Below are 26,282 nucleotides of genomic sequence, written 5' to 3'. Positions count from 1 at the left end.
CTTGAAAGCATGAATGATAATTCTTTGCATTCAAAATAAAATGTACATTAAAATATGGAAACAGAAAAAGATGTTTAGCTAAACCACTGTGTAATTGTAGGTGCATTTCTTTAAAGTATCATCTCATTTGATACATGCTAGTATTTCCCTGTTAGACCTGTCTGGCTTTTGGCGTAGTCCCTCCAATTTATTATTTATTTTGTCCCCTTTTTGCCCCTCATACCCTTAATAATTTTTGTGTCCACTAGTTTTTATAGGTGTTGGCCAAGGGGATAGGTGTTATTTTGTCCCTCATAGTTTTTCACCTCAGGCCCAGAGGCCTGTTCTGTCAGGAAACTGCTGTAATTCACAAAATGGAGGGCCCTAACTGTTTCCAACTGCCACATCTTAGACTGCCCCATAGGATAACCTTAGGCCTTCCAGAACCTTCTGGACCCTACTGGACTCTGTGGGGGTTGTCTATAAAAGGGCAGGGGTTGGGAAGCCATTTTGTGTTGACCAGAGAGTGGAGGAGTGAGGCAGTGGTGAGAGGAGGAGGACGCACTGGGAGCAGTTAGTTTGTCCTTGTGACAGACAGCCACTACAGGGAGACGTTCCCCATTCAACCCCTGACCAATCCCTCCCAACCACCTTCTTCTGCTGGAAAGATCGATCTAATTGTGGTGGAAGCCCCCTCTAAACCTTGGCCCCATTGATCCCTGTCGGGACGCTCTTGCTGGGAGACTTCCCTAATTTCCCTCTGGCAGTGCTTCACCTACCAGCGTTGTGGAGGAAGCAGCTTCAAGCCCGGTGTTGTGCCCTGTGTTTCCCTCGAAGCTCTGAGGGGGAGACGAGTGACTGCCGAGCCTTCGTGATCTGGGGGAGTGAGCGTTCCGCTCTGGAGAGTGCTTCCTGTGGAGCCAGGTGAGGGGAGAGACTGCGGCTTGGGAGCGGTGACAGCGCGGCGCCTAGCGGGAACACTAGTCCCTCGCGCCCGCGCTGCCTTGCTCTGTGGTTGTGGAGGCGGATCCAAGGAGGCGAGGCTCGCGGGAGGCGAGGCCTGCGGGAGGCGTGGCCGAGTGAAGAGAGAGTGTCTCTGAGGCGAGTCGCCTCGGTGTGCAGGCGGTTGAGACACAAAGCGGAAAGCGTCTGGGAGACGCGCAGGCCCAGTGGGAGGCCGACGGACCCCTTGAGACGACCCGGCGGGAGGCGGAGAGGCTTCCCTTTAGCGGAGTAGGCGGGAAGCGCCCTCGGCTCTTACCGCTACAGGAGCCCCTCGCCCAGCGTTGTACTGAGGGAGCGTGGCTGGACGGAGGGGATCGGCGGGGAAAGCGAACCGCCCAATAGAAGCTCTTCCTTTGCTTCTTTTTCCCCCTCTACCTCCAGCATTCCAGTCCAGCGTGACAAGGGGACCCACACTGAAGTAAGGAGAGTGGGGGTGTGGGAAATCAGAGGACAGGGAGCCTCTTTGGTCAGATAGAGTCTCTGATACAGGAGGGGATTTCCAGAACCCTCACAGTTTATCAACAAGGGTTTTAGGTCGACAGGAATCTGAAGAGCCTGGTAGAAAGGTGTCAGAGGAGTGATCCCAGCCATTCTTCGGTGTGCTATCTTTGGGATTGACTGCCTGGAAGAAACCTACCTCGTGTTTGATCTTGCCAGGGTGTCCCTAGCGTAACTGAGGTCATTGATCGTCCCTACTCTAGTCAATTGCTCAGGAGTTGTATCCTCTTTACTGTAAAGTGTATGGAGCAGAGGGGTATACGTGGAGGAAGTTAAAGAGGAAGTCTTCAGTGTGCAATTGTTCTGCTTCCCCCTCTTTATTGAACTGTAATGTATTGAAATTGTGATTCCTACTGAAGCTGAATATGTATTGAAGTGAACTGTTGATGCAAGTAATGTATTGATTTGGTAATCTGGAAAGTAATATCATCTATTCTCAAAGCAAGCTGTAAAATTCTAAACTGCATTTCTGAACCAAAGAGTGGAGCTATATTTTTATAAAGCAGTGCTTATTTTTCCACATTTTGGTGTAGCGTTATTTTTGTGTGTTATTGCGTGGTTTTACTATTGGGTGGTTTGCAACCTTCACACTTGTGCCTCTGAAATGCATGTCTTGCCCTAGGCCAGGCTACCCTAGGTGACCTGACATCCCAGGTTCTAACAGATTGGTGCCTAGCGGTGGGATACTGACTTGGTTGCAGCTACTCAATAGTAATTCAACGTAATACACTAAACCTACACCAGGAGTTTTCTTCTTGCGGCCCTCCTAATTTGTCTTTTTATTTTTCTAAATGTGTTCCTGGTGGTGGGTGGAGGTAGCTTTAGGTTGCCCTTGCAACTCTACAATTTCTGATGTGTGTAATCTAGGTTGGCCTATCTCAAAATGGAGTTTGCCTTGGAAAACCTAGAGGTCTATTCTGTGGCACAGCTGAAAGTGTTCTGCCAGCAAATGGGGGTATTTTTCAAGCATGGTGCCAGGAAGGGGGAGCTCCATACCAGTCTCAGGGCTTGGGTGGAGGCACACCAAGAAAGGAAGGAAGAGGATGAAGGGGTAGACCAGGTGGGGGAGATAGATGGGTTATTCCACTCTGAGGGGGAAAACTTACTCCCAGGACCAGTGTCCTACTCCAGAAGGGGCAGTAGCGCCTCTGGGGGAAGCTTAACTGAAGCCGAGCTCACTGATAGGAGGGAGAAAAGACAGTTGAGATGGGAGTTGGCTAAGTTGGAGCAGGAGAAGGAGGAGAGGAGGATGGCCCATGAGTTCAGGCTGAAGGAATTAGAACTTAGAAGCCTGCAACGGGGGTCCTCTCCTGAAATGAATGGTGGCAGCGAGACAAAAGAGACAACCAGGGAGTCCAGACCCTATTTGCTGAAAGACCTTACAGCTAGCATCAGTCAGGGGGATGACATAGCTAAGTGGCTGGCTGCTTATGAGGTCTCCCTAAGAGCCCATGGGGTGCAGGAAAAGCACTGGGGGGGTGGTTTGTATAAATACATGCCTCCTGCTGGTCGGGACACCTTGCTGGCCCTGGAACCAGAGGAACAAACCAACTACCCCACCATGAAGCTGGAGTTGTTAAGGAAGTTTGGGCTTACCCCAGAAAGGTACCGTCAGAAGTTCAGGGGGAGCCACAAATTAAGCACCCAGAACTGGGTGGACTTCCTTGACTACGCCAGAAAGGCCTTAGAGGGTTGGGTCAAGGGCAGTGAGGTGAAAGATTATGAGGGGCTGTACGATCTATTTTTGAAAGAACACCTCCTCGAGAAATGTTTTCCCGAGCTGCGCCAACACCTGGTGGACAGCAAGCTGACCAATCCCCGGAAGCTTGCAGAGGAGGCGGACATCTGGGCAAGTACCCGGGTGTCCTCAAAGGGGACTGGAGGGGATTCTCAGAAAGCCGGACAGGGCGCCCCCCAGAAGAAGGAGGGGGGAGAGAAAAAGAAGGAGTTCTCTAAAGGTCCCCAAAATAACTTCCAAGGGAAGGGAGCAGGTTTCACCCCTAGGGCAAACCCGCCCAGAAACCCTAATCCTGGCCAAAGCCAGCAGCCAAGGGTTCTCCACTGTTTTGAATGTGGTGGTGTTGGACATTATGAGGGGGATGTCAGATGCCCAAAGAGACCACCCCCTCCCACCGGAGGAAAGTCACCGGGAGTAGCTAGTGTAGCGCTCGGGGAGGAGTTGCCCTTAGATAAGGGGGGTGAGTGGGCGGGTGTCACCTTAGTGTCCCTGGGAGAGCGGGAGATGGTTCCAAAGATTCAGGTGCCCCCAAATACTACAAAGTATGGGCAATGGGTCACCATCAATGGCCAGAGAGGGGAGGCTCTGAGAGATACAGGAGCCAGTATGACTATGGTGAGAAGTCAACTGGTGTCTGCAGAGCAGGTTGTTCCTAATGTACTCCACCCCGCCGCGATGGCTGACGGCAGAATGGGCCACTATCCAGTGGCTGAGGTTCCCTTTGAGTGGGAGGGGGTTGCAGGTTCACTTCGAGTTGCCGTAAGCCCTGCCGTGCCAGTCGATTGTCTGTTGGGGAATGACATGGAACACAACACTTGGAGAGAGGTGGAATACCGGACGCATTCTGCGATGCTGGGTACACCTGACTGGGCCTGTGCAAGCACACGGTCTGCGACTGCCCGGAGAGGGAGTTCGCCTGGGTTGGAGCCTGGAACAATGGCCCAACCCGCTGCTAAAAAGGGACAGACCCGGAGACAGAGAGAGCCTGCTCCAGCTTCCACACCCCATGTGACAGATTGGCCACCTGCGGTGGTGGACCAGGAGTCCGTGGAGGGGGAAGTAGACTCTCTGGAGGATTTACCCATCCCTGCTGAGTGGCATGTGGAGGGAGGTCCTACCAGAGAGGAATTCTGTAAGGGGCAGAGGGAGTGCCCCACCCTTGAGGGACTGAGGCGACAGGCTGAAGCCCAAGCAGCAGGTGATGTTACGGGACACTACCATATTTACTGGGAGGATGGACTCCTCTACAGTGAACCCAAGGTACCCTTGCCTGGTTCATCAAGGGCCTTGGTAGTCCCGCAACAATACCGAGCCTTTCTTTTGGAATTGGCTCATGCCATACCCCTGGCAGGACACTTAGGCCAGGACAAGACCTTTGCATGGCTTGTCCTCCACTTTTACTGGCCTCAGATGAAAGTGGCGTCCAACACTTACTGTCGGACATGTGTAACCTGCCAGGCCAGTGGGAAAACAGGGGTGAAGCTAAAGGCTCCCCTGGAACCACTTCCAGTCGTTAGCACACCCTTTGAGAGGGTGGGCATCGACATTGTAGGGCCTTTAGATCCACCAACAACAGCTGGTCACAGGTTTATCCTGGTTCTGGTGGATCATGCCACACGGTACCCAGAGGCAATTCCTCTGAGGACAGTCACTGCACCTGTAGTGGCGAGAGCCCTAATGGGGATCTTTACCCGTGTGGGATTTCCCAAGGAAGTTGTGTCCGACAGGGGGTACCAACTTCATGTCAGCTTACATGCGGGCAATGTGGAAGGAGTGTGGAGTGACCTACCGGTTCACCACTCCTTATCACCCCCAGTCGAATGGACTGGTTGAGAGGTTTAATAAGACCTTGAAGGGCATGATCAGAAGTCTGCCCGAAAGCCTGCGGAGGAAATGGGACGTCCTCCTACCCTGTTTGCACTTTTCCTACAGGGAAGTGCCACAGAAGGGAGTGAGCTTCAGCCCCTTTGAACTTCTGTATGGGCACCCTGTACGCGGTCCTCTCAGCCTGGTGAAGGATGGTTGGGAGAAGTCTCCCAGGAAACCCCCCCAGGATGTGGTGAGCTATATGCTGGCCTTCAGGAGCCAAATGGCGAAGTTGTGGAAGCAAGCTTCTACAACTTGGAGGCCAGCCAGGCAGTCATGAAGGAGTGGTATGACCACAATGCTCACCAGGTGGAATTGGAGCCTGGCCAGAAAGTGTGGGTGATGGAGCCTGGAGAGCTTAGTGCCCTCCAGGATCGCTGGACAGGCCCCTTTGAAGTGTTGGAGAAGAAGGGTAAGGCCACATACCTGGTGGACCTTAAGACCCCTCGACAGCCCCTACGGGTGCTGCATGCCAACCGTCTCAAGCCCCACCATGAGAGGCCCTAAGTCATGTTGATGATGGTGACTGACGGGGAAGAGGAAGCGGAAAGCGAACCTCTCCCAGATCTATTCTCGTCTCAAGAGAAGGATGGGTCAGTGGAGGGAGTGATTCTCTCTCCCACTCTAACTCCTGAGCAACGGGAGGACTGCCGCCAGATCCTGGAGCAGTACTCTACGTTGTTCTCCCTTGTCCCGGGAAGGACTCACCTGTGTACCCATGACGTGGACACAGGGGACAGCCCACCAGTGAAGTCGAAGACCTACCGGCTGTCCGACAAGGTGAAGGCTAGCATTCATGGAGAGGTTGCCAAGATGCTAGAGCTGGGAGTTATTGAACCTTCCAACAGCCCTTGGTCCAGTCCGGTGGTGCTCGTGCCAAAAGCCGCACCACCAGGCACCACACCCGAACTGAGGTTCTGTGTGGATTACCGAGGACTGAACTCAGTGACAAAGACTGATGCTCATCCGATCCCTAGGGCGGATGAATTAATTGACCGGCTAGGAGCTGCCCAATATCTGAGTACCTTTGACCTCACTTCGGGGTACTGGCAGATCTCCTTGACAGATGGAGCGAAGGAAAGGTCAGCCTTCTCCACGCCTGAGGGACACTTCCAATTTTGTGTAATGCCCTTTGGGCTCAAAAATGCCCCTGCCACATTTCAGCGGCTGGTGAACCAGGTCCTCTCTGGAATGGAGGGTTTCTCTGCTGCTTACCTGGATGACATTGCTGTCTTCAGTAGCAGTTGGGAGGACCATTTGCAGCATTTGCAAGCAGTTCTCCAGGCCCTGAAACAAGCTGGATTGACAATCAAGGCCAGCAAATGCCAGATTGGGCAGGGGTCGGTTGTGTACCTTGGACACTTCGTGGGTAGGGGGAGTGTGCAGCCCCTGCAGGCGAAGATTGAGGCAATCATGGCCTGGGAACCCCCCAAGACACAGACTGAGGTCCGAGCTTTCCTGGGCCTCACAGGCTACTACCGTCGCTTTGTGAAGGGGTATGGCACTATTGTAGCGCCCCTCACAGAGCTCACCTCAAAGAAACAACCTCGACGGGTAGTTTGGACGGGAGCTTGTCAGCAAGCTTTTGAGAAATTGAAGCAGGCAATGTGTGCGGCACCGGTCCTGTAGGCCCCAGACTTCTCCAAGGAGTTCATTGTCCAAACAGATTGTATTGTGGCATACTTGTATAGCGCAACCTGTCACCACAAAGGGCATCCTGGCGCTGATGCATCAGAACATGGCATTGGGGCAGTGTTATCGCAACTAAATGAAGAGGGCCTGGATCAGCCTGTAGTCTTCTTATCCAGGAGACTGCTTCCCCCGGAAAAGAAGTGGAGTGCAATTGAGAGGGAAGCTTTTGCGGTGGTGTGGGCTCTGAAGAAGCTGCGGCCATACCTCTTTGGCTCGCACTTCCTGGTTCAGACTGACCACCGACCCCTTCGTTGGCTGATGCAAATGAAGGGGAAAAATCCCAAGCTGTTGAGGTGGTCCATCTCCCTACAGGGAATGGACTTCCGGGTGGAACATCGGCCTGGAGTGGACCACGCCAATGCAGACGGTCTCTCCAGGTATTTCCGCCTTAGTGATGAGGACTCCCAAGGGGTTGGGTAGTTCTCCCCACTTTCAGCTGGGGGGGACGCGTGTTAGACCTGTCTGGCTTTTGGCGTAGTCCCTCCAATTTATTATTTATTTTGTCCCCTTTTTGCCCCTCATACCCTTAATAATTTTTGTGACCACTAGTTTTTATAGGTGTTGGCCAAGGGGATAGGTGTTCTTTTGTCCCTCATAGTTTTTCACCTCAGGCCCAGAGGCCTGTTCTGTCAGGAAACTGCTGTAATTCACAAAATGGAGGGCCCTAACTGTTTCCAACTGCCACATCTTAGACTGCCCCATAGGATAACCAGGCCTTCCAGAACCTTCTGGACCCTACTGGACTCTGTGTGGGTTGTCTATAAAAGGGCAGGGGTTGGGAAGCCATTTTGTGTTGACCAGAGAGTGGAGGAGTGAGGCAGTGGTGAGAGGAGGAGGACGCACTGGGAGCAGTTAGTTTGTCCTTGTGACAGACAGCCACTACAGGGAGACGTTCCCCCTTCAACCCCTGACCAATCCCTCCCACCCACCTTCTTCTGCTGGAAAGATCGATCTAATTGTGGTGGAAGCCCCCTCTAAACCGTGGCCCCATTGATCCCTGTCGGGACGCTCTTGCTGGGAGACTTCCCTAATTTCCCTCTGGCAGTGCTTCACCTACCAGCGTTGTGGAGGAAGCAGCTTCAAGCCCTGTGTTGTGCCCTGTGTTTCCCTCGAAGCTCTGAGGGGGAGACGAGTGACTGCCGAGCCTTCGTGATCTGGGGGAGTGAGCGTTCCGCTCTGGAGAGTGCTTCCTGTGGAGCCAGGTGAGGGGAGAGACTGCGGCATAGGAGCGGTGACAGCGCGGCGCCAAGCGGGAACACTAGTCCCTCGCGCCCGCGCTGCCTTGCTCTGTGGTTGTGGAGGCGGATCCAAGGAGGCGAGGCCCGCGGGAGGCGAGGCCTGCGTGAGACGTGGCCGAGTGAAGAGAGCGTGTCTCTGAGGCGAGTCGCCTCGGTGTGCAGGCGGCCTGAGACACAAAGCGGAAAGCGTCTGGGAGACGCGCAGGCCCAGTGGGAGGCCGACGGACCCCTTGAGACGACCCGGCGGGAGGCGGAGAAGCTTCCCTTTAGCGGAGTAGGCGGGAAGCGCCCTCGGCTCTTACCGCTACAGGAGCCCCTCGCCCAGCGCTGTACTGAGGGAGCGTGGCTGGACGGAGGGGATCGGCGGGGAAAGCGAACCGCCCAATAGAAGCTCTTCCTTTGCTTCTTTTTCCCCCTCTACCTCCAGCATTCCAGTCCAGCGTGACAAGGGGACCCACACTGAAGTAAGGAGAGTGGGGGTGTGGGAAATCAGAGGACAGGGAGCCTCTTTGGTCAGATAGAGTCTCTGATACAGGAGCGGATTTCCAGAACCCTCACAGTTTATCAACAAGGGTTTTAGGTCGACAGGAATCTGAAGAGCCTGGTAGAAAGGTGTCAGAGGAGTGATCCCAGCCATTCTTCGGTGTGCTATCTTTGGGATTGACTGCCTGGAAGAAACCTACCTCGTGTTTGATCTTGCCAGGGTGTCCCTAGCGTAACTGAGGTCATTGATCGTCCCTACTCTAGTCAATTGCTCAGGAGTTGTACCCTCTTTACTGTAAAGTGTATGGAGCAGAGGGGTATACGTGGAGGAAGTTAAAGAGGAAGTCTTCAGTGTGCAATTGTTCTGCTTCCCCCTCTTTATTGAACTGTAATGTATTGAAATTGTGATTCCTACTGAAGCTGAATATGTATTGAAGTGAACTGTTGATGCAAGTAATGTATTGATTTGGTAATTTGGAAAGTAATATCATCTATTCTCAAAGCAAGCTGTAAAATTCTAAACTGCATTTCTGAACCAAAGAGTAGAGCTATATTTTTATAAAGCAGTGCTTATTTTTCCACATTTTGGTGTAGCGTTATTTTTGTGTGTTATTGCGTGGTTTTACTATTGGGTGGTTTGCAACCTTCACACTTGTGCCTCTGAAATGCATGTCTTGCCCTAGGCCAGACTACCCTAGGTGATCTGACATCCCAGGTTCTAACATTCCCAAAAATATTAATACTGGTAAATCAGTGTAAAGACAGTTTTAGCAAGATTATGAGAAACATGAACATCAATAAAATTTGGCACAGCCAATAGTCTGGTGTGTGCCTTTTGGTTTGGCAATGTGTGTTTTGCTTTGACATGGTTTTTGTAAATCTTTATTGTTGTGGGAGCTGTCAAGCCCTCTCCAAAATAACAAAAACATTGACCAAAAGCAAAAAGATTATTTTTGGTCTCAAAAACTCCACAGTGCCATAGTAGTCCCTTGCACTGAAGGAAACATCTGTATGTGCTGATGTGCCGCTTGAGAAAGAAGAACGCAGTCACTCAAAGTGAATTTAATCAAATATGAAGTTGCATACCATTTTAATAAAAACAACAGGTCTAGCCTAATGCAAGATCACATTAGGGGCCTACATCTTAAAAGTAAGCCCCAAAGTCGCACAATTGCACCCATGGTATATGTCCTTGGATTAATGCAGATTTATGGCTGAAATTACAAGAATTTACAGTAGTAGGCCTGAAAAGTTTACTCCTAGGAAAAGTTTCTAACTGCATTTTAGCATGACCAAATATGCATGTGCATATTTGCTTGTGTGAACATCTCATGAGTTTTGGACGAGATCACTTTTCCTACAACCTCTTTTTTGCCCACCCAAGAAAGAGTTTAAGTTCTGCCGTTGTCAGGAATACATTTCCAACCTTTCCCGGTGCAGGAAAACATTAGAAAAGAGTTAGTAAAAACTCTTGAACATGCAAGTGTGTAGGTGTGTATAGACTCAAAAGGCATTCCAACCCTGGAACTACTGCTTCCCACTACTGTCAGTCCCAGTATGTGGATTTTCGAAAAGGTGGCAAAATCAGAATCCCTAGGATTCAAACCCTGCTTGAAGTTGATTCCTGGCATAATCAGAGAGCCTGACATAATGAGGATGCTGGTGTCATTTTTTACCCCGCTGCATGGCACTAAATTGAGAAGTGGATGTTTTTTCTTCTTCAAAGAACAAGTAGCTTTATGGACAAGAAGATATTTTATAAAATTCCACACCATGGAATGGCTCAAGGTTCTGAACCCTGAGAGTGAAAAGGATACATTCTACAGTGGCTCAGTTCCTTTTGCAGCTGCTTTGCACATCTGTCAGAAGAATGTGCATACATCAGTGGGCAATGTAGTATCACACTTATGCTTTCAGGTGAGCAAGGGAAAAGGACTAGTTCAACACTGCTTTCTCCACTAAGCAGTGAAAATGATTCTGTGATATAACACTTGCCTGTAATGTTTGCCTATCCCATCGCCTAACAAACCTAGTCTAACGGCTTTGACTTTTTGTGTGAAATTTCTATCTCTTTCAATTTCTGTTCTATCCCCAACCGTAATCACTTCTCCCTAGTCCCTTCTATTAGTTCTCTTGATTACATCTTACTCCTTGTTCTAGCTTCCTCATCCTTCATTTATCATCTCCTTTCACTACTCCTCTTTCACCCCTTCCTCACTTCAGCTCAGGGGTCTCCAACTTTTTTTGTAGTAAGAGCTACTTACGTTCAAAGAAAATCTTCCTGAGCTACTGTTATTAGTGTTGTAAAATTAACCACATCAGGTAAGAGTCATTTAAGACTATCAGCAGTGATCACCTCAATGCATCAGGCAGGGTGATCCACAGTAATGTGAAAAAGACTTTATCAATTTGCAATGCCTGTACCTGTGTAATACATAACAGCCACAGAGTATTACCCCTGGAACCAAGGTAAAAATAAGTCTCCCCAATGCTGCATGATTTATTACTTAAACATTAGCTTTAAATATAGCATGTCGATTTGGATGTGGATAACACATGAGTACCCTAAAAGGTATATTGCTTCAGAAGAAACACATGTTTATTGTTACCCAGCTCAATGGGTAGCATGGTTGAATTGGAAATTCAACTGGAAATTCAGCATCAGCTTATGAGTTCTAAAAATACACACATTTTCATTTCGAATACACTCTTTTCAATTTTGGTGTACATATGTATATATATTAATTCTATCAAGCAAAAGCTTCTGATTTAGGAAGCAGAGTTGTACACTGGAGAGGTACTTACAGGTAGCTGGACAGCCGATACTAGTAGCTCATGAGCTACTCGGAGAAGCCTGCTCCAGCTTTTCTCCCTTTGATTTTGCTATACCCTTGATACTTATCAATAGCCTTGTTCTCTCTTGCTCACTTCATTTCTCCTTTCTTACATTATACTTCTAAGAGTCTCTTTCCTGCAAGTATCTCTACCCTCTAACTAACTAATGCTCTTGTTCCTCTTTCTAAACCATTATCCATCCATCTCCAGCCCTTTTTTTTTTACTTTCCAACATGGAAGTTCAGAATGCCCTTTCACCCTTTCACCCACTCTTCTGTCTTCTGCTTAAAGAGTTATCTTGGATCAACAATCCTGGAATATCCTCACGTGTAAATTCTAGGAGAACAGGATGATCCTCAAGGGGAATGTGTGCATGGTTTGACCCCAGAATCGAAATGCATATAGTAACTGCACAATCTCACAATAATCTGTATGAGAAGAATATTTCACATTGACTGGCCCAGAATGGAAACAGCAGGACTAACCACAGCCCTCATACTCATCTAATCACTTATTGGCAGTACCAGCAGGTTTTATTAAAACTCAGAAGAGAGAGGGCCCTGAGGCTGCGACATGAAGTCTCCGCAGGACACACTTCACCTAGTTTTATTATGCCTGCACTATGCCTACCCTAGGCAACTGTTTCTGAAAGAGCTGTTAAGACGAGCTAGATTCAGTCAGGCTCGGGTAGCTTTGCTGTTTTAAAAAATGCCAACTAATGTTTTTACCCTTTATTGTGTGACAAACTTTTTAAAGGCCGCTTTAAAACTACGAATAACAAGGGGGGACTGAGTACATCCATGAGGATATGCATAGTAGGTTAAGGACTTTCCACGGATGATATTATATGTTAGCCCATTTTAGCAAAACTGTATTTCTGTGAATCATTTTTTAATGACTGTTATTTATATACTTTTATGGTTTGTTTATCAAATCGAATAAAGATGATTATTCATTCATTCATTATCTAATCACTAACATTGGGCTCCTATGGAATAACGCACTACATGTCTGCAAAAGCGCATCTGGGCTACATACAGGGTAGTAAACACTATAAACATACCCATTCCATAAACTCCTTGGAGCTACTCTGGACATACCAATCCAAGGCCAGGACCAAATTTGCCATTTATTCCATCAGACATTTGAGGCAGATATTTGAAGGTCGAATCTGTGATCACAAACACAGTGAATCATAAAACATAACTGGATCGGAGACAACAACATTTATTTTTTTCAATTAACGAAGCCCATTTTGCGAGTCAAAAAAGCCTTTTCAACTCGGACATGGTTTTCTATTCTGAATTGCAATTAGGAGGGGGCATAAAGCGCCATTCCCCTCCTTTGAGTCGCAATAGTAAAATTATTGTTTTGTGACTGCAATTGTACATAAACAAATGATCAGCAGACAAGACCTGAACGGACATGGTAAGTGATTCACAAAAGGAGAGGTATTCTCTTTGTCTCCTACCCCTATGCCAATACTGTCAGTCAGATAGCATTGAATGGAGCCAACAGTTCTGCAGGAGACCACTGACTTCTCCTCTCCTTTCATCCCCAACCCGAAAACGTATTATTATTCTTTAAAGCAGCATCGGCTGCTTTAAACAAATAACTGTTTCCTGTTTGGTTATGGGATGGTGGTCTGCTGTCACTTGCATCCTACCCACTCAGTGTTTGTAGTCAATCACATGGGGTCGCAAATAGCAAACTAATTGATGAATATTAATTAGGAAGGTCATTCTGTGACCTCATGCCACTGGAGATTTTGTGATGCGACCTTAGTACTAAGTTGAATCGCAAAATCAGAGAGGTTGCACAAACGTTGGTGTACGATTTGTGATCTGTCTCTTGGGCCCAAAGTCTCCTAGATCTAGTTTGCAATTTAATGATGGTGCAGTGTGTTAAATGATCAGCACTGAGATATGATGTGATCTGCACTTATCTTGACAAAGCAAGGCCAGCTCAGCCTTCCATGGTTTTCAAGGTTGGTAAAAAGAGAACCTTTAAAATGGGTAACAGTAGCACTTGTTATTTAGAGGGCTGAGAAATGGCAGAAGGATTTCACAAATTATTATTATGGTAGGTCCTACTTTGTAATGGCACGGAGAAGAAGTCACGGAATTGGATACTAGCCAGAACAATGCGTGTGGTTGCAATTAATTCAAGCACTCTATCTATCACATTTCTTCTAATAACCGTAACATAGAAGAGGTACACAGACACAGAGGAAAAAGGCAACAACAATTTAAGATTGTATACCTTCACATTGAGGTGAGGTAACAAATTACTTGGCACTTCCTTTTTTCAAAAATCGAAAATTTATAATATCACACAAGACTTTAAAAATGGTGTAAAGTTACTGGTGGGCATCAGTTATTTACCTGTGATGTGTAGTAGCACAAACTGAATGAGTCCAACGGAGGGGTGAAAGGGAACTTGTAAGGACCACTGAATGCAGAGTCATCGGTTCCTTCAACGCTACTAGACGTGAGGATGGCAGAGTCAACGGAGGTCACGCAGGGATGGACCAGGATATCCTGCAATGGGGATCCATTGGCTGGAAGGTTCAGGCTGACTGTCACATTTGGCATTGCTGCGTCTAAGTTGCACTTTGAAAAGAAAACAGATTCTAGATGAGTAATGATCCATAGGAAAATGAGAGACAGCCTTAGAGTGACTCTTCATTTTCCTTCCCAAACAGAAACCATGATAAAAAGATTTTCAAGGTATTGGAAAGCAGAAGAATTGTGCAACTGTAATGCATTCCAGTATGTAGTAAATGTGACTTCTCTTTCTAATCTATTTAGCGCTTCAAACAGCATCTTATTTGTTTCTAACTAATGCTATCAGAGTAAGGCTATGACTGTCCAATCACTGGACACCAAACTCCAGACGGAGTTTCAGAAGGACATATTTGCAATTTGTCGGTGAAATTGAATATACATCCATTCATTCATACATATTGATCTTGGATATCCTGAAAACTAGACTGGGTTTTCCTATTTTGTGTTCCTATAATTCTAGTAGTGAGAGATGATGATATTAACCAACTTCATAACACACGACTTAAAGAAGACAGAAGCATTAAGAAGTCCTCAGTGGGGTCTGCTGAAGGAGCATCCAAAAAGTTGCACACTAATCCCTGCAGTAGATTAACTCAACTTGTGAACTAATTGACAAACTTCTCTTCAACAGTCTTTCAATAAACAAACTTTAAGAACTTCTATTAAAGGGACACAGATATCCATACAAAGCATTCACTAACTATTTTAAGATGTCTGAAAGATGAAAATAGTACATGTATGAAGTGCGACTCTTCAATGCATTTCCTTATAAGCGCCTTGATGTATTTTCCATTAATTTATTTGCAGCTGCGGCCCGTGCAGGTAAGAGCGGTGGGGCAGTGGGGCCGGGTGGAGGAGGATTTTGACAGACGATTGCGAGGGAGAATCAATTATTTATTTCATTTTCCCTTGTCATTGTCTGTCGAAATCCGCCTCGGAGTCCCCACCGCTCTTACCTGCACAGGACGCAGCTGTTTATTTGATGGCTTTATAAAGCACTGTTTTTTTACCAGACCGCCATTGGGAGGAAAAAATGAAGGACAGAATGACATATTGGGGGATACCGTCAAGAGAACAAGGTACAGAAAATGGCTGCATCTTCATTATTATTTACCAACAACCATATGAGGTGATTGTAAATATAGGCCCAGATCTGTGAGTTTGTAAGAGTTTCTTTCGTTTCCTGGGTCAGTAATGGGATTAGATAGGAAAGCACTCTGATGGTGCGTGATGGGTGCAGTTTCAACAATACACATTAACTAAAAGTAAAAAAATAAAAATAAAAATAAAATAAAATAAGGTTACTTTGAATCAGTAAAAAGAGAAAAACAACCCTTCGTTAGAAAATCTCTATAATGTGATGGTTTATTTGTGGGCTTTTTATTTTGACATGCAGCACACTTGAACCCCTTTTGTGACACCGTTGATCAATGAAACACTAAGCTTTGGTAACTTCTACCCAAAGTTATTGTAGGGCATCCAACTAATAGCAGCAAGCGCAAGTCATTTCAGAGCTGTGCACTTTGGGCAGGCTGATCTTAGAAATATCTGAATGCCATAAACTTTCTGCTGATCTTCCCTTTTCTCAGATTTCTTTCATTAACACGTACTGTTGCATTGATGGTGGTTACTCCATCAAAATAATTATAAGGCCTGTGTGAAGGCACTTGCTACAGCAAATATACATAGCAAATCCCATAGTGAAAACTAGTAAGATGTCTCCGATGGTTCATGAATTTGCGGTAGATATATGTGTTTAATTTAAAGTCACGGGTTTATATCTAAGGAAACCAGCTCATATCTTGTTATCGTAGAAAGCCAACTCAGTAGGTTATTTAACTCTGGCATCAATCTTCATGCACTCCGTAAGGCATACACTGGAATTCTTTCGGCGTTTAACCAATTTTCAAAGAATTCCCAAAAAAGAGTGCCATTGAATTTGGAATTAAGTGTGTAAAAAACGTTTATTTGCACTGAAGTCAATTTATTTAAGCCATTACTCAGACAGGGTTTGCTGGCCAGGGAGTTGGAAGCGGCTTCTCCTGTTCGGAATCTCCTATCAGACTGGCTCAATCCACACTTTAGACTGCAGCAGGTAAGGGCCTCACTAACTTGAAATCTAACAATACTGTTTGAATAAAACTTTACTCCCCACATAGTTTAAACAGCTCACAGAAGCACCCTCTGATGTAGAAAAATTCCTGTTTGGGGTGGGGAGGGGCTGGTTTCACTGGCTTGTGAACACAAAATAGTGGCTGGGAGTGCACTGTTTTAACATACAGTTCTTGTGTGAGGATCCAGACTAACAAAAATGTTAACATATGCAGTGTTTTTGAACCATGGTAGGGCCAGCGCAACGTATGAGTGTATTGGAAATATCTGTAAGGTGATAAAGGTGTAGTTATTTTACTTTTAGTTCTTGTATAAATGGGAATGTTGAGAAGGTAGTTTGCATGTGTGCTGCTCAATTTAATGACACCTATTTGGTCCGCCCCCATTCTAGCATTTTATGTACTGTTGTTCCAGGTTATCTAAGCATCACCTCACTTTGCTTAGCCGAGTGGCAGGCCAGTTTCTGTAATAAATCGTATTTCTCGCAGTCAGTTACATTGTAGGGGCTAAATAGCATTCTGAATGAGCATGAAAAGTGCTGAGGCTTTCTTTGACTCCGTGGTATATTTGTTACCATACAAATCATAGTCTTTAATAAGATAGCTTGGGGCACGAAATGCCCAGCCAGGGCAACAAACAGAGCTTTGGAATCATCAGCTCCCTGACTGGCAAGTGTCATAAATATTTCATATATCTACTCATCTGTGTTGTATGAGAGAAGTGATTTAATTCACAAAACTGGAGGGATGAAGGTTTTTTTTTGACGTTTCAGAATTTTTCATGCACAAAGAGGAGACCATTGGTTAGCATACTTTTTGTTACACAAGGATTGCTGCTACACGGCCTTTGGCCAGCCATGATCTTTCATGTGGGAAATCCTGTCTCTTATTGTCAGTTCTTGGATCATGCTCTTGCACACTTAAGGGCACGCTATGACAGAAGAATGGTACACAGTGAACTTGACAAAGTGTTACTTCACTGCCTCCTCCATTGCGTTGAGTCATCAGCACAAAAGAACAAGCAACACTGCCAGACTGGGCCTTACAGAATTAACTACCATGTTTCTAAATGGAAGCATAACAAGGGAAAGGCATTTAGATCCTCAGATGTGCTGCTGGATGCAGGGATTTGGAATCATCTCCATGCACCATCTGTAGCTCCAGTATTCCTTTGTTAAAATTATGAAGTTATGGAGGATGCAAGGAGAGGTGGTAAATGAAGAAAAAAAATGGGCCGAAAATTCACTTTCCTACGGTGTAGTGTGCAGTTTAACATCTGCTTATGCTCGTAATCCACAGCAGAAACTCTGACAGGTAACAAATTAGCAAAAAGGCAAGAGGCAGGGGTGTGGGTACTCCTCTCCCCCCGCCCCTCCCCCCCCACCACTAAGCGAAATGCTTAACACCTCTCTCTTTGATTGTTCCTCTACAACTATTCACACTAACTATTCCTGTGATGTGCCCAAAGTTGTGAAAGATGCAGCAGCTCTTAGACACGATCAGATAGTCCCAATCCACCTTCGATTAAACTGGCCCTATTTTAATAACCAACAGTCCAATCTTATGAAAATATATTGGAGACAGAACCTCATCTTGAAATAATAATAACATCAATAAGAAAGAACAACTCGTTGAAAGCAGGCATTACTCTGAGCCTTGTCTCAAAGTCTACTATAGACTACAGTTAGAACGTACTCTTCTCTTTACAGATCTCTTAATGGCTTCAGACTGGTAAGCCTTTGACATCAGTTGTCTGGCATGACTGGCACTAAGGGATGACTAAAAATTAAGTGGATATCATCAAAAAGATGACCTAGCACTCTGCTACAAGAAACTCTGGCAGCCTTTCAGTGGGAGAAGTTGGGATGCGACTGTATCGAAATAAGTTGTTTGGTTGTATATTCTCCTTATTTCCTGAACAGTAGGTTCTCCCCTCCATTAACCAGGGAACAGCTACCAAACGGAGTGGAATGAAATTTGTAAGAGGAAACGTTGCCTCCATTAGTAGAAAGATAAACTTTCATCAGCATAATGATGATGCCTCCTTAGTAACTGAAGATACAATCATAGTCAGAAAAATGGACTTAAATGGTAAAGAGTAATTGGAGTATGGGAAAGGATAACTGAATAGAAATGAAGAGTGATGTAGAGAAGGAAATCGGTGCAGTTAATGCTCTCAGGCTAAAATGTAAAGGTCAATCTAAGGTCCAGAGAAACGGGACGTAAGAACTCTGAGGTTGTAACAAGTATTACACCCTCCCAATCAGTTACCTTCATCTGCACCTTGAAAGGCAAACATGCAGCATTGAGCCTGTCATCAGATGGCAGTCTTTAGCAACAGATATCCCCAACGGGAGTTATCACGACGCCAAGGTCAAAGAAATCCCAAAGTACGGCACCGACCATGAGGTGCGCTGCATCGGGCCTGGAGTCAAAACAGATCCACAGACAACAGTACCTGGGAAACGTGAAAACAAAGACAGCTCACGGCGTCGGGGAGGTGCGGCGTCATTGGCGCGTTGCAGAGTCAGTTCCTTACTTCGGGGGAGATGATGCGTCGTCTCGGTGGATGCTTGCGCAGGCAGCGGAGGCGTCGGTTCCGGCCCGGAGAGGAGGTGACGTCATAATGGCGCCGAAACCACGGTTCCGTACGATGTCAATGGATTCTTGATCACCCACGTCGACGATCGGCTCCGCGATGATGTCGGCTTTGGAGTCGATGCGGAACATCAGAAGGCGTCAGGCTTGCGTCGCAAGTCAGAGCAGCGCTCACGGCAATGGCAGTCTTACAATGTCATTCGCTGGCGTCGATGTGGCACGGCTGCTGGCGTCGGGTCTACGTTGCAAGTCGGAGCAGCGCTCACAGCTTCGATGCAGATGATGGCATCGCTCGCCGGTGTTTGTGTTGCTGAAATCCTTCTGTAGCAGCTAGAACAGCAAGTTCCAGATGCAGGCAAACAGAAGGGGTGAAGTCTGGTATCCATGAGACTTCAGTCAGGAGGCAAGCTCAAATCAAGCCCATAGAGTACTATTCTGCAATATGATGAAAGTCCTTTAGAAGTTCCTTCTCCTCTCCTTGGCACTGAAGACACCACTGTAGGCCACCCAGCAACACAGCACACTGGCAGGGGGCGGGGGGCAGTACAACTCCTACAGCTTCCTTGGTGCTTCTCCTTGGCAAAGGTTTGTCTTGTTCCAGAAGTGATCTAGAGTCTTGGGGTCTGGGCCCCAATAATTATACTAGCAAATCATTTGTCCTCTGAAGGCAGAGGGTTCTGTACCTAGTCCAAATCAGTTCTGTGCAGTTCTGAAGCACTTTGTTGACATGACTCCTGCTTTCCTTCGGCAAGGTGGGCCAGTGTCATCAGACACACCACAGGAGGTAGAGCAAGCATTGTGAAAGGCAGGTACCGCCCTATTCAGACCCAGGTGCTACTCCTCCCACCCATCTGCATTCAGATAGGTCTATTTAGCCTTGTGCTGACTCACCCAGTCTCCTGGAATCCCCCAGCCTGGCCACTCACAAAATTAGACACACAATACACAAGCAAGCAGAGGCAGGCTGGATGGTTAGGCAAGAAGCCACCTACTTTCTAAAAGTGGTATTTTCAAACACAGGATGTTAAAACCAACTTCACGAAAAGATGTATTTTATCATTCTGAGTTCAGGCATACTAAATTCGAATTTCTACCATGTTCCCTGGGTCAGTTAGGAGTATAAGATGTTATAAGGAAACTGCCCATTCTGGCCTATGGGGTACAGGTAGGCTTGCAATAGTGAAAAACGAAAATGGCTGTAATTCACTAGTAGGACAGGCCACACACACCAGGGCATGTCCTACCTTATACTTACAATGCACCCTGCTCTTGGGCCTACCTTAGGGGTGTCTGATATTAAGAAAAGGGAAGGTTTAGAGATTGGCAAGTGGGTGCACTTACCAAGTCAACATGACAGTACTAGACTGCACACAGGCTCTGCAGTGGCAGGCCTGAGAGACGTTTTACAAGCTGCTTCTGTGGGTGGCACAACCAGTGCTGCAAGCCCACCAGCAGCATTTGGTTTACAACCCCGGGGCACCCATGGTGCACTGTACTAGGGTCTGACAAGCAAATCAAATAACCCAATCATGGAGTCACTAATCAATACATCAATTTAACATAGGGCGCCCTTGCACTGTGGCCCTGAATAGCAGTGGCACAGTGCCCAAAGCATCAAAATCAGCTAAACAGATGAAAAACAGAGGAGGCAATCAGTAAAAAATGGAAGGGAGACTCACCCCAATGATACCAGGTCTAACACTACCCCACCAAACTGTCTGAAAATATTTGGAACAAGTGACCCGTAGATTTTGTCCACAAGCTAAGTGCTTGAATTCTCTGTTCCTTCTTGCTTTATCTCTTTTACCCATGCTTTCTGCCTTTCATTTTCTTTACCTGTTTGGGTACTGTGATGAGTATAACAAACTCAACTTCACGAAAGGAGCTTCCATTGAACTTGACATGTCACTACACAAATTTCACAGCCTAAGTGACCCACCCATCCTGCAAAGAAACACACAAACCCTCTAGAAAGAGATACGTTCGATTGATCAAAAATCTTTATTTCGGCACTGGCCATAAAACAATTAAATATCAAAAACATTTGAGAGCTAAAAAAAATAACGATGATTAAAACGTCGCCCAAGCTTACATGATCAAGTTTGAGAAATCGACACAACCATACTTAACTAAGTTTGTTATTACATGACCAGTCTGTAGTATACACTTTCTGCACAGGGAAGCTTGGGACAAAACAATGAATTTTTAGACCAACACATTCTTCCCTTCGAATTTGACACCGTTAAATAAGATGTGACAATGTTATTATTTGTTTGTGGGGTAGTTTGTGAAGACGTTACAGGTGGGCCCCCTTTCCTTCCTTCTCAAAGTCAGCACATGCCTTTGCCCTCAGTCTATACAGTCTCAAAAAATAATGAGTGAGTAAGTGAGTACACCAATGGTTTACTTGTGTCTGTTCTCAATATCATGAGGGCCTCTTTACAATCCCCAACACCCAGGTTCTTGCATTGCAGAACCAACCAGCGTCTCCACCTTGGCCTGTAGGTTGAGCAAAAAAACAGTACATGCTCAATGGTCTAAGTTGGAGCGCCACATGGCGGGCACCAGATATCACTATCAACCAGCGCACATGACCACTTAAAAGTTAGGGCAAGGCTCCATATCGAAACTGCAGATATAGGCGTTTGGCCAGGGGTGGCTCAATCTCGTCAAGGAAATCGTCTTTCTCACAAGAGTCCTTGACTGTAAGGAAGGAAACTGTTAATGTTCCGTGGCTCACCTAAGAATTTAAGAGAGAGTCCAGTCCCTATGTAGTCAGCGAGCAAATTTATTGTTGGCATTGAAAACAGACCCTGCCACTCCGGGGGTGATCCACAAACTGGTCATCACGAACTCCTGCAGTTAGTTCTTCATAAATTTTAGCCAGGGAATGCCACAGCCACCAGTAAGGGATTGTGGGCCACATGCATCAAAGTTTGCATTTGCGATTCCTAAATTGCAAATGTTAAAATAGGTACTCGCAAATTTCACATGCAATTTCAAAGGTGCAAAGGTGCCAAAAGGACACAAAGTTCTCGTAAATTACCATCAACTTGGAATTGATCGTAATTTGCGTTTTCTAATTTCAAAATCACAATTTTTTGTTGTTAATGCATTGCATTTAAGTAATAGCAAATTTAGCGATTACTTAAATTGCGATTTATGCATTTGGGATGATGCATCCTAAATGTAAAAATACTGGTCGCAAAGGGGCAGATTCTGCCCCTTTGCGACCAGTATATTCAATGATGCTGTGGCCCAAAATCTCTTCAAAGTCCAGCCATAGGGGTAGCAAAGAGGTGCTTACAGAGACTCCAACCAGCTGGCACATAAACCTATTTTTCACCACAGCTAGCAATAGTACAATTGACGAATGGTGTTGTTGTGGTATGCGCCAGACTAACCTGTTTGGTTAGACATCTTACTTTGGTCATTAGTGTTTACAAAAGTGGTTCAAAAGAGATGAGTACTCTCTCATATTATCCAAGCTGGGTCCTCCTCTGAACTCATAGAAGCATTATCCTGCCACAAGGTTTCAAACTGGCTATCAAAATCCTCTCCAAAGGTCACAGAGATGTTATAGTTAAGTTCAGATTTTACACACACAAAACCATAGAAATTCAGCAGTTATAGTTACCTGAGCTAACTGTAACTTACACCCTTCACAATGCACTGCTTATGATCCCACATGTTAATCACTCATGACATGGTCAGTGAAATCACGGACGACATTATCCAGTGAGTGTGTGTGTTTCGTAAAATCTTCTGATACTGAACGATATATACTAGATAAGTTGCATTACTATTCTTTCTATACTACTGAGTGTTAGTATTTCTAACACGTATCATCTACACTATAATCCAGTTTTTAAAGTGGATGTACTATTAATGAGTGAACTAGCCACCACGCTGACATATGTCCCCTGCTGATGTATGTGTACGGTAGTGCTTTGCAACAGTCTAAGCTGTTCATTTAGACTTCACTCCACGGTAATGGCTGGGTATAATAGTGTTTTATGGCATACTGACCACTCTGCTTAGAACCCTCTCCTTTTTGATGAATAAGTGTAGTAGTAGTTTGCAAAAAATGAATCTGTTCACCAAGTCCTCTCTGCATGGTGATGGCTCAGTGAAGAAGGGGTTTGCAATAGACTGACCTCTCTGCAGACACCCTTCTCCAGAATGAAGAATAATTTTACTAGTGGTCTGTAACACAGTGGCCTGTCCGCTAGGACCTCTCTATTGGGTGTGTGTTGTAGTTGTTTGTGTAAAACTGACGTCTGCCCTAAAACCTCTTTCCAGGTTGACAAATGGTGTTGCTGTGGTTTGCGCCAGACTAGCCTGTTTGGTTAGATGTCATACTTTGGTCATTAGGGTTTACAGTAGTGGTTCAGAAGAGACGAGTACTCACTCCTGGGTGATAAATGAGTGTAGTCGTTGATAAGGCTACAGTGAACTCTCTGCTGTACGTCTCTCACCTGTCTCCTTACCTTAATAAAAACAAATGTAAATGGTATTTTATGAGGTATATTAAAGTTTACTTTGCTGGATGATGTCCTTAATGATGTCCTTTGAGATCTCATAAGAGGTCACTGACCATGTCATGTGTAATGTAATATGAGGTCATAAGCAGTGCATTGCCAGGGCGTAATTTATAGTTAGCTCAGGTATCTATACCTGCTCCATAGGGAACCCCCCTCTTATCCATAGGCGATATAGGTTGCCATTCGCAAACTCCGCAAGCGGAAGGATATACAGAAACTACATCACACTACCTCAAATCAAACTGGCCCTATATATAATGCTTCAAATCAATATTGCTTCTCTGATAATTCTAAAAGTGGGCTCATTAGTGCTAGTTAGCAGAGGTTCCCTCCATCTGAGCCAAGAAAATTTCCACCTCCTCTGGGTCATGGTCGTTATGCATCTTATTCCTCAGCATGACCTTTAGCATCGCAGGGAATTTCATCTGGACCGGAGCTCCCGGGGTGCACAGGGTATAGGAAGCATAGGGGGAAAACAATAAATTAAAAAAAATTCCTCATCTTGCAGGTTTGTAGTAGCAGCATAACTGTTCCAGGGGAAGACCCAGCCATATATAGCTAAGCAAGATAGCTTGCAGCGAATTATCATGTCGTTACAAGGCAATGAATAAGGATGGAAAAGTCCAAACTATAACCTCGAATGTGAAGAGGTTGAGATCTAGAAGAAAACAGGAAATGGTGGCAGAGTATCTCAGGGACAGAGGGGCACACATCATAATGCTTCAGAAGACTCGGAGCGGAAAGAGAGTAGATCCTGTTTTAGTAAATTATTGTGGGTGCAGGATGTAGTATGTTTGGATCAGAGAGGTAGCACTAGAGGGGTGGCCTTAGTCACATGGAAAAATTCAGGCATGATTCGGATAGCTCTGGTATATGTCTGGTGGCTAACCTGTAGATTCGAGACAGGCAGGTTGCGTGTGCAACTTATTATGGTTCAATCAATCAATCAATCAATCAATCAAAAATAGCTTTATTCGATTGTTGAAAAGCAATCAAAAAATCATGAAATTAAAAATGTCCAAATTTCATTTCATATTATAAACATATTCAATAAAAGATTGCATTTTCTCACAGGGGTTAAAAAGGGGGAATATGCTAAATCGAACTGGTCTTTTCGAATCAGATCGGACATCTCACGGACCACTCAGGATAGGCAGTGGGAATTGGGTAAGCAGATTCAGGAGCTGAAGAGCCTAGGTACAACTGCTAAACTCCAATTCCCTGCCTCCCTGAAGGTTATGTGGAAGAATAAAATGTTCCACTTTAAGAAACCGGAAGAAGTTTGTTCCTGGATTTTACAGGTTAAACGTTCGTCAACTTAATACATAAGTTCTTCTAAGTTTTTTCTGCTCGGCTTGAGGAGAGGAAAGCCCAAAGGAGAGAGGAGTCTTGTACGCCTCTAGAGAAGAGGGAGGGTTCCCCAGGGAGGGAAGGGGGGAGGTTTTAAGGGTTTTGCACCAAAACATGAATAATATAAATAAAAATAGATTCACTGGGTGGGGGTGCATTTTGGGGAAAAAACTAAAAAAAAGTCCTCGTTTTTAAAAAGTTTGCTCAGGAAGTATGAGATATTTGGGCATAAGAGTCCGTACACTAACCCGCTTCTTGTAACCCATGGCTAGTTCTCAAGGGTTAAGGATTCTATCCTGGAACGTAAACGGGCTTAGGTTTCCAGCTAGACGAAGGAAAGTTTTAGAATATTTGCGCCTCACTAGCCACAACATAATCCTAATCCAAGAATTGCACCTCCTAAAAGAAGAGTGGGTGGGAATACTTAAAAATCATAAATTGATTGAGCATTGTTTTTTTTCATCACAAACGGCACCGATAAAAGGTGTCACTATTCTCTTTAAGAAGAGCAATTGGGTTACCATTGGAAAAGTAGTGGCAGATTCCCATGGTAGATGAATAGTGGTTAGGGCTAAGATCAGAGTGATTTGGATGGGAAACATCCTTTACCACGCAACCGTTACAACGCGGTATGTAACAACGTGGTTTTAACAACGCAAGTCATTATGTCGACTTGCACTGGAGGGCGCTCTAGACTAAGGAATAGTGTGAATTACTATTCCAACACCTTCCCTACTGTACGTAGGCTGGAGTTGGAATAGTAATTTGCACTATTCCTAAGTCCAGCACCCTCCAGTGCAAGTCGACATAATGACTTGCGTTGTTAAAACCACGTTGTCACATACCGCGTTGTAACGGGAAGCGTGGTATCGACATACATCCGATTTGGATAACTTTTGCCAGCTACTATGGACCAAATATCGATGATCCATCCCATCTTCAATCCTTATTTCTTCAACTGACTGATATAAATGACCAAAGCTTAATAGGAGGTGATTTTAATTTGGTACTAAATCCCTCAAAAGACACCACATCCACTAGAGCTGTAGGGGCTACCCCAAAAACTCCCAAAATACTTAAACATCTAATGACAGAGGGGGGCCTCAGACATCTGGAGGGAAAAAGTGCATGATTCAGGGGGATTTATACCTTCCATCATAAAAAATATGGCCACCAATCAAGAATTGATTTCCTTTTGGTGGATCGTATCACATGCAGGGATACAAATAAAATCATTCACCTCCCTGAATATCTCTCTGATCACTCGGCCATTTCTTTAGAAATCACAATACCAGAACTTGCTACCCCCCGGAGATGGACCCTGAACAAGGTCATACTTCTTGATCCCGTAACTATGGACACATTAAAACGTGCTACATCAGAGTTTCTGGTTTTTAATAACAATTCAGCAGCTCTTAATACTATTTGGGATTCTTATCAGGCCTTTTTAAAAGGATTACTAATTTCCCAATCCGCTTTACATATTAGAAAAACAAGAGAAGTTGGAAAATTAGAAGCTAAAATTGCCCAAAAAACTTTGAAAGTAGAACAAGCACCAACTGATCTGGTCTTTCAGCAACAGCTTTCACTGGCCAAAACTGAGCCAATAGACATCTTAGAAGCAATAAATAAGGAAAAATGGGATGCAAGCAGACTTGCACATCATGATTATGAGGGATGTGAAAAAATTCTGGCATGGAAAACAAAAGCAGACTTTGTCAGAAAAACAGTGAGAAACCTGAAATGCCCTACTACAAAGAGAGTTCTAGATAAGGATG

At 45.5% G+C, this 26,282-nt stretch overlaps 1 protein-coding gene across 3 annotated transcripts in view; it reads right to left on the bottom strand.

The window, feature by feature from the left end:
• The window catches only part of AP5M1 (adaptor related protein complex 5 subunit mu 1), a 122,729-nt gene that overhangs the window by 51,080 nt on the left and 45,367 nt on the right, over positions 1 to 26,282 (bottom strand). For all 3 annotated transcript variants that reach the window (XM_086937973.1, XM_086937972.1, XM_086937974.1), the window contains exon 3: positions 13,719 to 13,946. In XM_086937973.1, the coding sequence (XP_086794099.1) occupies positions 13,719 to 13,946 (228 nt within the window). The remainder of the gene's footprint in view (positions 1 to 13,718; positions 13,947 to 26,282) is intronic.

The sequence above is a fragment of the Lissotriton vulgaris genome, chromosome 9, assembly GCF_964263255.1.
Source record: "Lissotriton vulgaris chromosome 9, aLisVul1.2, whole genome shotgun sequence".
Lineage (NCBI taxonomy): Eukaryota > Metazoa > Chordata > Amphibia > Caudata > Salamandridae > Lissotriton > Lissotriton vulgaris.
This window is presented reverse-complemented; position numbering and strand designations above follow the sequence as displayed.